Source organism: Epargyreus clarus, unplaced genomic scaffold (assembly GCF_041222505.1).
Source record: "Epargyreus clarus isolate Ecla_fem2 unplaced genomic scaffold, WU_Ecla_fem_2.2 ptg000021l, whole genome shotgun sequence".
Lineage (NCBI taxonomy): Eukaryota > Metazoa > Arthropoda > Insecta > Lepidoptera > Hesperiidae > Epargyreus > Epargyreus clarus.
The window spans coordinates 14,818,470-14,834,058 of NW_027332228.1; the positions used below are offsets into that span (position 1 = coordinate 14,818,470).

The 15,589-nt window shown below is 32.7% G+C and overlaps 1 protein-coding gene across 2 annotated transcripts in view; it reads left to right on the plus strand.

The window, feature by feature from the left end:
- Tet (Ten-Eleven Translocation (TET) family protein) overlaps positions 1-15,589 on the plus strand; it is a 152,244-nt gene that overhangs the window by 25,182 nt on the left and 111,473 nt on the right. For both annotated transcript variants that reach the window (XM_073085001.1, XM_073085002.1), the window contains exon 3: positions 1,392-1,532. In XM_073085001.1, coding sequence (XP_072941102.1) covers positions 1,392-1,532 — 141 coding nt within the window. The remainder of the gene's footprint in view (positions 1-1,391; positions 1,533-15,589) is intronic.

The following is a 15,589-nucleotide window of genomic DNA, read 5'->3' on the forward strand; positions in this document are numbered from 1 at the left end:
GCATCATGTGTTACATGTGTTACATACGCGCATGCGCAGCCGGGCGAAAATTCTAAACGTAAAACCATTTTGGATTTCGTCAGCTGTATATCGGTACAGTCGATTCCGATTACATTCGTTGATAAGCTATTGCGCGAATAAAATAAAATTGCACGAGAAAATGGCGGCGTTTACGCATCACAGCTGTTATACTTTATTACGGATTACTTAATTCTATATCGTATCGGCGGTATCGTAGTAAAGTTCGTTGGGCAAATATGTAAATTAATTACGCTAATAGGGTTAAATTGATGGTACTAATTTGCCTATTTAATGACTTTTCAAAAAACCTTTTGCAATATAATATTATTTTAAATTTTGTATACGTAAAGTTAAAAAATCACGTAATAGGAAAAGCTTTTAAAAACACTAACTTCAGTTAAAATCTTTGGGATTTCAATATTAAAATAAAATATGTTGCTTTTCTAAAGTACAAATTTAAATGGTTTAGTATTTAAATCAGTTGACGAAATCTTATAATAACTATCCAAAACAGCAAACAATAACCTGCAATAAATAACACTGATCCAAAAACTATATATCAACTACACGTGCGTACGGCCGGACCAGAAGTCGTACTTCTGACACCAAAGCAAACCGAAAAGATATACGGCGATTATGCGTTACATTTATGAGCCCGTAAATTGTATAGTAAACATACGAGTAGCTATCTCGCTTACAATCAAAAGAATAGCCGTCACGAGTGAACGCGAATGACCCAGACGTCATTAGGGAGTACCCCGAAATCGTCTGCCAAATAATTGCAACATTCTCCGCGTACAGCGAACTTCAGCACGCAACCGATCGTTCTGATACGCTTTTTAGCGTTTTTAGGGTTTCAACTCATTATCAACAGTGGTGTTATCTTTTCATATACGATACTTTTTATTATAATCTCTTAAAACTCAAGGGAAACTATTATCGGCCAAACCTTCATTAGGTCTAAGAAAACTGTTTGAATCATCTCTTCTATATTTTGATTCGGCATTTCGATAGTGCTAGACCCGTATTCAAGTATATCGAAATAATATCCATTGAATATAGAATCATTCTAAAACAGCTCCAAATAAGACTCTGTAATATCAATCTTCAGAAAAATACTTAAATATATTGCGTAATAACTTGAAATTGTTTATATATTGCGTGTACATTAAATTAGTCACAATGAAACATAATTAGAATAATTTCTCTAAAACTATATAAACAAACTCTAAGCCTAATATTTAGAGACATTCCTATCCTAACCTAACCTAACCTAAACCATCTATTAACAGTTATCCATCACTAAACTTCTTAACACTCAATCCGCGTCATCAATAACCAGCACAACTCAATAATAGTGGTGTCCACAGACTAAGAAGAAACGGAAGCGCTGTGGCGAGTGTATCGGCTGTCAAAGGAAGGACAACTGCGGAGACTGTGCACCATGTCGCAACGACAAGTCGCATCAGATCTGCAAGCAACGTCGTTGCGAGAAGTTGACGGAGAAAAAGGTAAGTTTATTAAATACTCTTATTATATAGTATGTTGAAGGATATGAGGTTGAGTAGCCGTAGGAACATTTAAAATATATAACTGATCTAAAGACTAAGTTCTAAGAGGCAAAATATAAGAAGGTTTGAAGACACTTATTTAAACTGACGACGTGTCGACTGACAATAGGTACTATAGTAACCTTACTATAAAAATGTTTTTGCTGCAGTGGTTTAGTTTTAACGAGGGGGGGAAGATGGGGTTATGATTGTTCTAACTGCTGCAGTAGTGCTACCCTACAACAAGTTATTTTGTGCTGTATAAGGAACGGTTATAATGTAGATTATGATCATTTCAGATAGGACTCCTATCTTGGATTTTAACACACGTAGAGTAAGTAAGTTCTCAGGAAAATCTTTCTATACTGATTATTCCATTCTGCATATAAGGCAATTATAACTTGACTTCAATTTACAACCGATTTAATTTCAAGACATAAAACTTAAAGCGAATATTTACGCAATTTTAAGCGTATTTAAATAACCAAATTATTAATTCATTAATTCTTAACCAATTGGCTACGTAGTGACAGGTAGTAAGTTAAGTGTAAGTAAGAATAACTTTCAAATTAACGAGTGGTAATATTTTAAAATAATTACGTTGTTACTAGATATAAAACACACTTCAATTATCGTCATTGAGTTCCATAAATATGCATCGAACAAAAAATCGATTGATTACTACATTATTTATATCAAAATAATTGTCTACTGTTGAATAAAAAGGTTGTCTGCACGAATATATTATAAAAGAATGTATAGTTTGGCTGGAGCATTTCGTATTTTTTCGACAACAAATCTTATTTACTTACTTATACTATTGCTTTTATATCTCTGAAATCCATTAAAATGTAATTTTAAAACACTACTCGTACTTTGCTTAGTGACTGATTAATTGTCATTTCTTTAAATTTCTTATGTAAAATTAACCATTTGAAAACCTACATCGGGATACTATGGAATTTAGGATTCAATTCCTGGAAAAAATCATGTAAAATAAATTCAGTTTGCAAAATAACTTTCAAGGTTTTGTCAACTCTTGACAAGATATTGTCAAGATTACATAGCGTAGGTGCTTACATATTAAAGTAAATTCAGAAGTCATTGATAAAAATCGCGGATCGATTCACGAATGACGCAGATACATAATATTATATGCGTATTTACGTACCGCCATTTGCATTAATTTATTCGTCTGCATAGATTACCGCCATCTTGTCGGCGCGTCAGGCTGTTTCGCGGGCATTATAAAATGGCTGCGGAAGTAATGTGTCTCGTGTACGTTGAATGCGAATGTGTAAAATATTATGTACTTGCTCGCATTTCGTTGTTTTATTGCACTTACGCAACTAAGTTGTAAAGTAAATTCACTACAACAGTACTGTAGGGCTCCGGGGGCTCGCAGCGATGCTTAGGACAAAGGCTTTATCGAACTATATCGAGTTTTATGTAGTTATAAGGGAAGTCGGAGTAAAAACGACGTTCTATTATTTCTTAATAGTCAGAAGTGACATATATTATACTTCTTTTAAAAATACAAAAAGTATAAAAAGGTAAAAATATATAAAACCTATTGTCAGCCAGCAGCCTGCATCGCCAACAAGTACAGTCACAATTATTTTGATCTTTATTGAATCTCGATTTAAATGACAGTTCATATCGACTTCCATAACTTATTTCTGGGTCATATCTTTTGAAATTTAGGCTTAGGATTATGGGATGAAGCCAATTTAGTTATGACATTATTTTTACTTGCCTAGTTGGAATTTGTGTTGTCGTGTTTAGGTAGAAATAGAGAGTTACAAATGTCTTTTGGCTTATGAATACAACACATAAGTCACTTTTATTATTGAAGGTACTATATATGTATATGATAAATGGTTTAGTGTAGATAAACGAATTTACTTTATGAAGAGCGCTAACATGAGATGTACGTTGGCATGTAAATCAAAAATATACCGAATCTGAATACCGAAATGTGTTCGTTTTGATTATTTCTGTAGGCTCCGTTAGTATACTTCCATGACTGGTTTCGCAGATTTACTTGGAAAATAGTAACCTATTTTGAACATAGTTTTTTTTTGTGTTGTGTAATAAAAGAAGAACACGAGCATTTAGAACAATACTGATCTGAAAGTGATGTAATGATAAATATAAAACTACGTATTCTTAAAAGTAAAGACAATATGCCGCAAAACGCAAAGTTTCTGACATAAACGTAAATAATACCTACACGTAACTATCCATGTAAGTAAGTAATATGTAAGTAGTCTTTTACAAAACGAATGGTATAAACAGTTATTTTTCATAAAGTTAAGTGTTAAGTACATTTCTTAGAAAACCACCGAGCAAGAACCCATTTAATATTAAATTTGGATCGGAGTAATCAAAATGGCAATTTCATTAACTCAGAAACGAGTATAAAATAATAGCAAACATTTTTACTAATCGAAATTCAGGGAACAAGTTATTACCATAAAATAGTAATAAAAAAATAGAGCTCTGAAATTAATAGCGCGTGAAAAGATCGTTGGCGATCTCTTTGTTTTTCATTCGTACATTTGTCATTTGAAAATGGACGAAAATTAAAAAAGAAAATCTGTTGGCTGCAGTCATAATAGGTACGACCACTGTAATGAACCTTTACGCTGCCAAAATATAATTCCATGTCGATATTTCAACTCCTAGAGATACCTAAATGTTCTCAATTTCATAATAAGTATACACACTGAAATTAAACATATGTATCTTAAGAGAATAAAAAAAATGATATAAAAAGTCATAGTAAATGCGTGGGTTACGAATTCAAAATAGAAGGTCGTTATTCATTCGCTTACATTTTATATTTTACAAGTTTTATCTTTTACGTAGGATGGTTTCCCTTGGAGGAAATTATTTCAAAAATGTATTTCTAGTGCTTACTTATCTATAAGAAGTTCTGTACAAAATCTTATGCCTTGGTAAAAACCGCAGTCTTTATCAGCAAAGTATTAAGCTTTATTATATACTAAGTAAAGTAAAGGGTATTTATTTAAAACGTTTTCTTACAATCCCATAGGTGTATATGAACTGTTTATGTGTAACTCGGCAATTTCGCCATCCGTCTTCGTAATAAAGAAATCGATTCCCTGAAAGTGATATCAGATCGAGTTATCAACGAAACTCGATCGCGAATAATGCTGAAAAACGTTTTCTTATCCGATATGAAGCTGAATAAATCTTTTGGATCTTGGAAGCCCTAATCTTAGCTTAGATATTGACGTATTATGAGTGTTCAGTACATTTTTATGTGTAACTTATGTATGATTTGTTTCAATGTAAACTTGCTTGTAGCTGAAGTAAATAAAGTAAATAGTCAATGCTAATTAACATATACATTTTAATAAGTAAAAGAGGGTCTTGTGATGCATATGCGAGGTGATAGTAAAATGTTATCATGAAAGTTCCACATAATTCAACTTTAAAATATTTTATTTATTTCTAAAATAAGTCCAGTGGCATCAAATTGTTTTTTATTATTATTTTTTTAATTCAAGTTACGCTCAGTTATGAGCGTGTGTACAAGAATTAAAATGGAAGATTTAATCAATTTACAGAAGTATTTCAATTGTAAGTTATTTGGAAATATTTATTGACAACAGTTATTTATTGACTTGCTGTTCCAATAAGCAAGATTTATATATATTCCACACAAACTATTCCAATAAAACGAAACCTTACAAAAACATAATTAGAATTCAAACCAGCAACGAATTTCACCAAAAAAGTTCTTCACGAAGTAGAGAGCAAGAAACCTACTTGACTTAATTTACGATTATAAGTTAAGGGCTACGAAGTAACTTAGCAAATTAGTTTTAAAACAACCACCGTAAAGCTTGGGAGGGAGGGTACTCAGTCTGGAATCACCTTTATTTAAAGCCTACTTGTCGAACATTTTGGCGCTAATTTTTCTTAAGTACTTTAGTATTAACGGTATTATAACATTGATAAGTTTAGATAATGATACATTATGCTATGTATTATCATTAGTTTTAAAGTTGCTTCCTTTTTAACCGACTTCAAAAAAGGAGGAGGTTTCTCAGTTCGACCGTATATATGTTTTTTTTTATGTTTTTTCAGCGATTTTTCTTGTCACGATTTATGTAATTTACGGACACGTATATTTGAAATAATGGATTTTTTAGAGTTGAAATATAAAATTATGTCTTTAGTATTTTTGTCGTATGTCAAATGAGTGTGGTAGAAGACGACTAAGGGATTAAATCGATACGATTAACGAGTAAGTGGTTACTGCCTTCCATGAAAATTCGATGAAAAAAAAATGAAATCCTCTGAGGTCAGTAATAAATGCATTGCTAACCTTAGAGGCTCTTGCATCTCAGTGTCTTATATTCACCATAAAAGCTCTAGAGAGACTCAAATAGTCATAGAGCTTCATTAGAAGACCTTGCATAACAGCTTGTCCAGTGTAATCACTAGTTAAATAGATAACAAAATTAATGGTAACAAAAAAAAATAAAAAATAAACAGTCAGCCTGTATAGACACACGTCCGTTTTAAAAGCTCAGCCTTATTTATATATAAGCTTCATATGTCGCCCACATTATCTCCGGTGCGCACGAGCCGGCGCAATGTGCGCGGCAGCTGCTCCAATCATAGGATACACCTCTAGGACAGTTGCACTCAAAGTTTACCTATAACTGTACATTTGATAATTCAATATTGATTTCACCCAGCTGTTTCTTTCTATTGAAATCTGCTGGATATATTTTTTGTATTTTTAATGTGATTTCTTTACCATGAACGTTGTTTACTGCTGTTATTGTAACAAAGGTGGAATTGCTTTCTCAGTCCTTTGAGCCGATAAACTTTGTTTTGTTGACTAAACATTTTGTCATATTTTTGAAGAAGTTGCATATGTTTAATGCACTTTTGTCTGTATTATAAAAATGTTGTTGGATAGATATTTTTTCTTGACTTTAGAACCGGAGTCACGTAGTCCTTTAGGATAACATATTTATAACCGTTTTCTATTCGAATTCCTATGATAATAGACTAATATTAATACTAAATCACATCCCTGTATGACTTAATAAAATAATTTTGGTGGAAGTTCATAACTCCTGTTCCAATAAAGTACTTATTCGTACTTATTTATTTGCTGGTCCCAAAAACCCCTAAAAAGGGAAACGGGTTTCAGATTGAGAGCCGCTGCCCTAGGATCTTTATCACGGCCCGATCTGATTGTATCTATTGTCGGCTAAAGGTGCTCTTTTTTCAAGTTTGATTATATTTTTTCAACAGCAGCTGGTCGGATTTGATACGTTCGACTTTACTTACACGATAATCTGTTCTGTAAATGTTGCTATAATGACAACGACGTAATTTATTTAAAGGAAGGACTATTTCTTGCTTTTAAAGCCTAATGTTTAGTTTTTTATTTCTTCAGAACTGAAACCACTGGGTATGGGATACAAAGTGAATGAATGTACAAGTTTTTTTTTTTAAGATTAAGCTGCATTTTTTACTTTTTAAAAATATTGATAATATAAGCAATCTTGCTACACGAGAAATGGTTAAACTTCTTTGAGAACCTAATGATAAAATTATTACGTATTTCTATCTATCTATCGTATTTTTCAAGAATTTTGAATCACGGTCATTACAGTAACGTGACCAATGTTATATGTCGAACATTCCATGGATTTCTAAAACACGCATTCTTATAGTAAATAGGCAATGATTCAGAGATATTTCAAGTTTGTACTTCAGCTGAATCATCTCCAAACTCTAGTATTTCCGATAATATTTGTCGTTTTTTTATCCGTAATACAAGTATTATTAAGGTGTTATAGCGCTTTTATAACAACAGAAATAAATAACAAATAACTACTTATACAACATAAATAAATTACAGACATAATCTTGAAAATGTTGCCAAAATTGTTATACCAAAAATAATTTATTTGATTTCCTCTTTATTTACTAACAATAAAATTACCTTAGAACACTTATAAATCTCTGTAAAAAGATTTTAATGGCTTCTTGTTTTGTGTATTATATACATACGTTTGGTTTAATCGTCGACATTTTTTGCCGCCAAATTAATGTCACAATAACGTCGCGACGACGCCGTCTCGGAATTAAAGAGAATTTATTGCGGACTAACTGTAATTTGCTTACTTAAAGTATTTTATATGACTGAAAGTTAGAACAATAAAGGACATTACAGTTTTTTTCATTATTGTTTCATATAGAGACGAAACGACTAGATGACTCGGTAAAAGTTGTTCGGCCCTTTCAAATAAGTAATGGCCAAATTGTGTCTTCATAAAATTATTTTATTGGTAATATAACTTTATTTCGTAAGGATTAATGCATAATACAATATGTATGCGGCTAGCATCTTAGTGGACCTGATTTAAAAGTACTTTTAGCCTGAAATATTGTTCAGGCTAAAAGACTATTGTTACTGAAATAAAATATCACCTATACTACTTCCATATAATGTAGCTTTCTAAGGATGATTGAATTATTAAAATCGGATTGGTAGTTTCAGAGTTTATTTGTAAAAAGCATTTTTTTCTATTAGCACAGACACTTTATGTAAAGAATGCACAAATACACCAAGGCTTTGTTTTAGAATATAGTTTCGAGTCTCTACCTTTGCTTTTTACATTTAAGAGGGGACTCAAACGGAGCGGGAAATCCGAAGTCCCACGACAATATGGCGCAAATATCAAGTGTAGACTTCATACGTGATATTCTACAATAGACTCTCACACAGAAAAATAGAAATGCAAGAATTATGACACATTTATTCAGCATTTACGGCGAAGGATTAAAAATAAATGAAATCCTGAAAAAATAACAAAGATAATTTATTAAATTATTATAGGAATAACTTTACTAGAAATAATTTATGATTAGAATTCAATATAGCGTATTAATTATGGCAAATGAAATAGAAAGAGCAAATATTGTTTATTAAAGAATATCGTGAAACAAAGTCTTGTTTCACACTGTTATACAAGAGGAATTCATCATGCAGTAACATTTCAGATCACGACACACAAAAAACGAGCACGTGCTCTCACATTCACATGCGAAAATGTATTAGCATTGCAAAAAAATCGCGCGATCGACAAAAAATCGATTTCAGAACGGCCAGCGACACGTGAGTCCACAACGATTATAACGGTTGGGTTTACTTTTATTTTTTAGGCACGAGCCAAGGGCCGGTGATTCACGGGCCGGCAGATGCCGGGCTTTTTGTGCCATCAGCTGATGTTGATGTAACGGGCATCGGTTAATGATGCATCTTGCCACGTTGCATAATTGATTTTTTTTGCTTTAGATGGCTTTTGTTCGATTGTTCTGTGGTGTGACTGGACCTGTTGGGATTGTTGTTGGAATTGATCGTGGATGTAGTTCTTGAAATTGTTTTACATCTTATTTTAGTACTAGCTGACCCGGCAAATGTTGTGTTGCTATATAAATAAAAAAATGTTAAGGGTGAACAACCTACCGACCTACTGAATATGCATATAAAATTTGGTGAAAATCGGTAAAGCGGTTTCGGAGGAGTACGGTAACTAACATTGTGACACGAGAATTGTATATATAAGATAATAAGTCAGTTTTCTTTGATATACAAGTTACTGCTCATGACTCTACAAGTATGTTCTTGTGCGGTTTTTTATCTTTTGTTTAGGAACTTTAGATATCTTCAGTATTACCATATTTTTTATGATATTACGTGATAAATGGAACCTCTAGAGTTAAGCGTGAAAGGTTTATTATCAGTTTACCTTATTGTAATTGTATATTAAAAAAGACAATGATTGGCAAATCCCAAAGGGAATTTCAAGACTAGCAATTAGGTATCTTAAAATAATATGCACTTTATGCATTATATAGTAGTAACACCTTTATTTACTTTAAAATAATCGCGTAATACTGGTACATAATAACAAACGCAAAGTTTTACGTTCGAAATGATCTCGCCGCACACAAACAAACAGGATGCGTTGCAGACATGTTATTTCAAGATTGTTTCAAACACGCCATGAGAAGTTAGATAATTTATACCACAATATTGCCTACATTTCAAGGCTGTTTTTTTCTAACAAGCCACATTTCTGGATAAGACTTGTGTTAAAACCTAGAATACAGAAAATATTGGACTCGATGTAGTAATGAATGCGCAAGTCGAACATATACTAAGTATCCACGCTTGCAATTTTAAATTTAAATAGGTATTGTTTTGTTTTACTTTAGATTTTTTTTATAAAGAATCCTTACTAAGATATCTTTATCTACAGTACATTTTTTATATTATAACGCTAAGGATATTTAAATGCATATTATATTTTTAGGAATATTATTCCTTCGTACGAGTATACCATACATAAAATACATCGCATTAAACGCTGCCACAAGATGGTGGCTGTATAAACTTGCATCGCATAAAAGCGCTATTGTCAATGGATAATAAAATTTTAAATAGAAGAATTAAAGCTGTGCTCATTCAAGTAGCCAACAAAAAATAAAAAGACGGTTGGCCGTATATAACCGGTTTTCGTTGCAAGCATAAAAATTAAAAGTATAACGCGTTCCGTTCCTATTTTAAATTTGAATTATAATGTTTATTTTTTGTTTCTTGTGGTATAAATATTAAGAATTCATCCACGGTCATCCTCGGTTTGCGAATGCTACACAAAACTGTGCGAGCTACGTACAAATCAATACTTTTTCCTAGCGAAGACTACCCCAATGCACGCAACTAATTCATACAACCTAGAACGCACAGTATAAATAACTATATCTATACGACCTCCTTTACAGAAACAGGTACACACACGAGCGAACCGACCAATCGCGATCCAGCATCACAACACACACAGCACACTTGTACATGTACTGCGTACAAGTGTGCGTAAGTGCGTGAGGGGTGCGTCGATGCACCCTTACCATGCATTCAACACGAACCGAATGCGTTCATTTTATTTATTTATTGTATTACTGTATTAAATCGGATTTTTAATTCACACAAGCAGAGACAGCTCTTATCGTTATTGCAATGAAGTATCTCTCAATATATTAAAAAATAAAAAATCTAATTTTGTACATATAATATGCAGAGTAAAAATAAAATTCTTACTTTTAAATGTACGCACAAGTATCTAAATAGGTAGCCTAAAATTATTTATTGCAATATGCCGTTAACGAAAAAATGTATAAAAATGTTTACTTTTCTTCGGAAATAAGTTCAGTTAATTCCAAATTTAAAATCAGGTCATGTCTTAATAAAAAAGCAAGATTAGAAGCACTTTTTTTATATAGTATTCAAGTAATATAGATGCGTAAACAAAACTAGAAGCGCACATTATGTAAACTAACGCGCGAATAAGCGGTGCGTTCATAGTTCAGACAGAGCAATGCGGCGGTAAAATCGCGCGTGCCCACGCATAACGCAACACCCTACGCAAATGCCTTGGACTCCCACTTTTGCTCATTTAAAAAATATTTTCCTCTTAATGATGCCACTATTTCAAAATTTCGAAATTGGAATAGCACTGGAAGGCACTGGAACGTAATTCTAATTTTAATTTTCTTTGAGAAAATAGAGGTGATTTTAAAAATAGAATATTTTGTTGTTTATTTATTTTTATAGTTTTAATTACGTTTTACTTGAATGGTAAGTATTTAGTCTTAGGGCCTTTTTAACAATGTCTGATTGAGGATAATTAACATATTAAATTTTTTGGCGAGTTCTTATCAGTTTATCTTTAGAATTTAATTCTATTTTAAATACAATTTAAACTTAAACTGAAAAATGTCTTTACTCATATTCTCCTTTTGGAACCTTACTCGGACATCAATAATCCCTTAGTCCGCTATTAACAACTATGTAACGAGTTAACGACAAATTGATTGTTATTTAGTAAAAAATAAACATTTAAAAAATATATTTATCTTTACCCCAGTCGGTGTTACGGGACTAAATATCGATTTACTTAAATTTTTTAAATATATTTCAGTCGAACGACCCCAAAAGGGCTAGTTCAGTGAGCAATGGCTGCAGGCTACGCACAGTTCATTAACGCTACCCTGCTAATGCGTTCTGAACTCTTGCACTAGTTATATGACTTACCCACGACAAGAATTGTTATGGGTGTCATGGACATTGGACACACTTAATACATAAGCTGCTAGACCCAGAACAGAAACTCGTAACTTAGATGTAACCCGGCCAAGGATAGAACTCGGAACCCTATTCATTTATTTGGAAATCTAAGAACTTGGCTTATTAACATAAACGTGCACTATTATAAAAAAGGAAATCCGAAAACAAGTATGCACTCGTATCCCGATTGTTTCGTATTTTGTAATTAGAAAAATATCGTAAATATTGTGAAAATACTTACATGAAGTTATTCTCTTACTTAGGTATCAAAAAAAACTTTACAGTCGGACCTCACGGATACATAATTACTTATTTTAGGATATCTGTACGGGATTATTGCATCATATGGCGACAAAACTCACCAAGAATTATTCTGCTATTTCACAATATTAAACCAGCTAAGTAGGCGATAAGCTCGTATGTATTTTAGAATATTGAATCCACTAATCAAACTATCAGACATAATTAATTGAAGACTATCTTCTATATACCTACAACATTTTTATATAAAAAACTCGTCTAAAATCTTTAATACATATTTAACAGCGCACCCCAGAAGGGCTAGTTGAGTAAGCAATGGCTATACATTTTCCTACGCAGCTCGCACAGTTCATTAGCGCTCCCCTACTGCCCCTGCTCGATCTAATTCTACACGTTATCGACCGATAGTTATATCTTATTGTCATAATGTCAATGGGTAGGATAATGAAGAAAATTCTTGCAATTAAATGTATTTTGTAAGTAGTAGAACTGCCGAATAACAGCCTGAAAACAGTGTGAAAAGCTGTTGAGTTTTGGTTTGAAGCACAGATCTGTATTTGAAGCGTGTGGTTATGTACAGTCCTTAGAGATAGCCACGCACCCATCAGTCACATGGTTAAATAAGATTGCAATCCACTAAAAAGCGGTACCAAGAAGTCAAATCGTAACTAAAAATATTTTTTCTTCTGAACTGCAATATAATTGTTACTTACATGATGTACTCTATGTAAATCAAAACCGAATGGTTTTTAAACAAGATATAAATCACGTATTCAGATACTAAAGCAAGACTAGATATCGACCATAGACAGACAGATTGTCATGAAAAATTTACAGACATGAATATTATGTACATAATATGTATGTATATTTTTCTAATTTGTAAGAATGCCATTTTTTTCTATCACTACTTGATAGCATGAGAAGGATTCTTAGAGAAAAACAAAAATACTTTCAAAAAATCATAAAAAAATGACTACAAATACATAAGCATTACATATACCGCGTAGGGAAACCCTGACTGGGGTCAGTTCAGTGAGCAATGACTGCTATACTCCTGCCTACGTTTAGCCACGCAGCTTCGCTCAGTTCATTAGCGTTCCCCATTGTGCTAACGCTAACTATTGAGCTTCTATATTGCTTTAGTTTTGCCTACCTTTATGGCACATTTGATAGATCAATTATGTGGGTATTATGTGGGTATCTATGTATTAGTAATTATACCATTGTAAGGTTTATGGTTGTGTGTATTGTGTATTGTTTATTATGCACAGAAATAACGATTTTTTGATTTATTGACTTCAAGCGAAATTTACGTAATAGGACTGGTATTCGTTCAATAACTATAAGTCATTGAATCTAGGAGTTATTAGGAGATATTTATTTAAAACATCTATGTACATTTTTTATATTTATATCAATGTAAAAAAAGTTTTCCTACTAAACTTATTTAGTAATTGAGAAGCTAGATATCTTAATTTTAATAAGGTATGTAGTGAAATATTTTTGTACCTATCGAAAAATCACAAAAGTGAGATTAACGAGGATTAAAATAGTATTCTGTCTTTAAAAGAGTAAAAAGTTACTTTTAGAAGCGATTATTTTTGCTAAGTGATGATCCCGGTAAAGATCCCTTGGACATCCCTTAAAGAGCGTTCGAGTGCGCACTTTAAGGGATGTGCTTAACATACTTTCCTTGTTGTCTTTGTCTTCCGAGGGTAGGAAATAAAATAATGGAGATAACGGCCATTAAACTGTAGGTATCGATAGCCACAATTCTCTATATAGGAAATGATCTGACAATGGAACCAGTAAAGAAAAATTGGTTATAAGATTGTCATTAAAGAGTGACCTTTGTTGTATGCACTACTGGGAAAGGGTTCCTTTCCACAGATAACAATTTTTATACAAGATTAGCTCTACTATTATTAGCCTGTAAACAGACAAAATAAAGGATTACTTTACGTTACTTACATAATAAAGCACAAGCGATTATCAACACTAATATAAATACTTGTCAAAAATCTAGATATCCGAAGATGAACCAACCCCGTAGATTCTAAGGCAAATATATACAATCTTAAAAAATCATTTAATTATAATCTTACGCAATTCCTAGCTCCGTGGAACCCTAGCAGCTAGCACATATGCCTATGCTAACCGTATTCCCGGCAGGAAAACGTTCGCGATTTTTCTTCACTCACCTGCGTATATAGTATATAGAAGTACATACCCCGCCTATATACCATCGCCCCGCCCATAGGGCGCGCGTGAACGCCTAACCTACAAATCTGCAGCTGACCTGAAGCTTAAAACGGTGTCGTGCCTTCCTGCCCTTTGCCTACCTTTGACCGTCAATCAAACTGATCCTGCAACGAAACTCAATACCCGCTTTCGGTTTTAACTGAAGGGTGCAGTTTCAGGCTGTTTTCAGTATTGGTTCTGCCTTAAATTACATAAAATGTAGAGTAAAGTAAATTATAGAGTTATTATGTTTCTTCTAGTTTACTGTATTATAAAATACGTATTATCTTAATACAAATAAATAATAGTAAAATTATTTTAGTAAATTCTTAGAAATTATTATCGAAAATAAACATGAATTTTCGTTAAGTGTGTAAATAAACTTAACTTAAATTAAATTCTCTTTACTGGGGCAGAAGGTGAACGAGATATTTTGAAACAAGAAGATTATTAAAGCTTGAAATAGATATCGTAATAAACATTAAATAAAATACGATAGACAATTTAAATTAAAGTATTTAAGTTATACTCAATTTTCATGACAATACTATTTAGTCTAATTTACGAGGGCAATTTGATGGAAAATGATCTCTGTCGAAAGTTCACTTTCAAAATTTTAGAGACAATATCGATTTCATAAAGGTTTCTTCTTTTAATTATTATCCATGTAGCATGATGGTACAGCCAGTCATTCGGTCAGATCGGTTAACTATCTGAATCATAAATTTTGAAATTGAGTCTTTTGGTATTCTTATTCTATTTGTTTGACCATATGTAGTAACCACAAACCACAGTGTTAAAAGCATTTAACACAGGTCGCTCTAAAAGCCTTGGTAGTTTGGCAATCATATAATCAAATCATTGGCCTATTGGCGACCAACAAAAACACTTTCGCGTCTTATGAGTTAGTGCTTATTTCAAGTTGTTTACTACCTTACAGTGCAGCGACTTATTACTTGTATATAGCATATGTAATCATGACACACGTATTATATGCGAGGGGGAGGCACGCATAACCTACTGAACGCGGCGCCTAGTTAACTCCGAGAGGTACATACGGGAAAGCAAATATACAATTCGAGTTATATGCTGCTAAACTACATATGTGATAAACCCCGTCTTAGAGGGAAGTTCTAGACCCCGTTCGCTATTTACGTAATCCTTGCGCAGGTAAATAAACAACTTGTGGAAATGTTGGTTAAAAGGACTGGAAAAGATTGCTAACGTTTTTATATTGAGTTAGATTTGTAAGTTTTACTATCTTTTGCGGAGTCTTCAAGTATGATAAGAGAGTAATAGGTAACAGGAGTTAGAGTTAATAAAA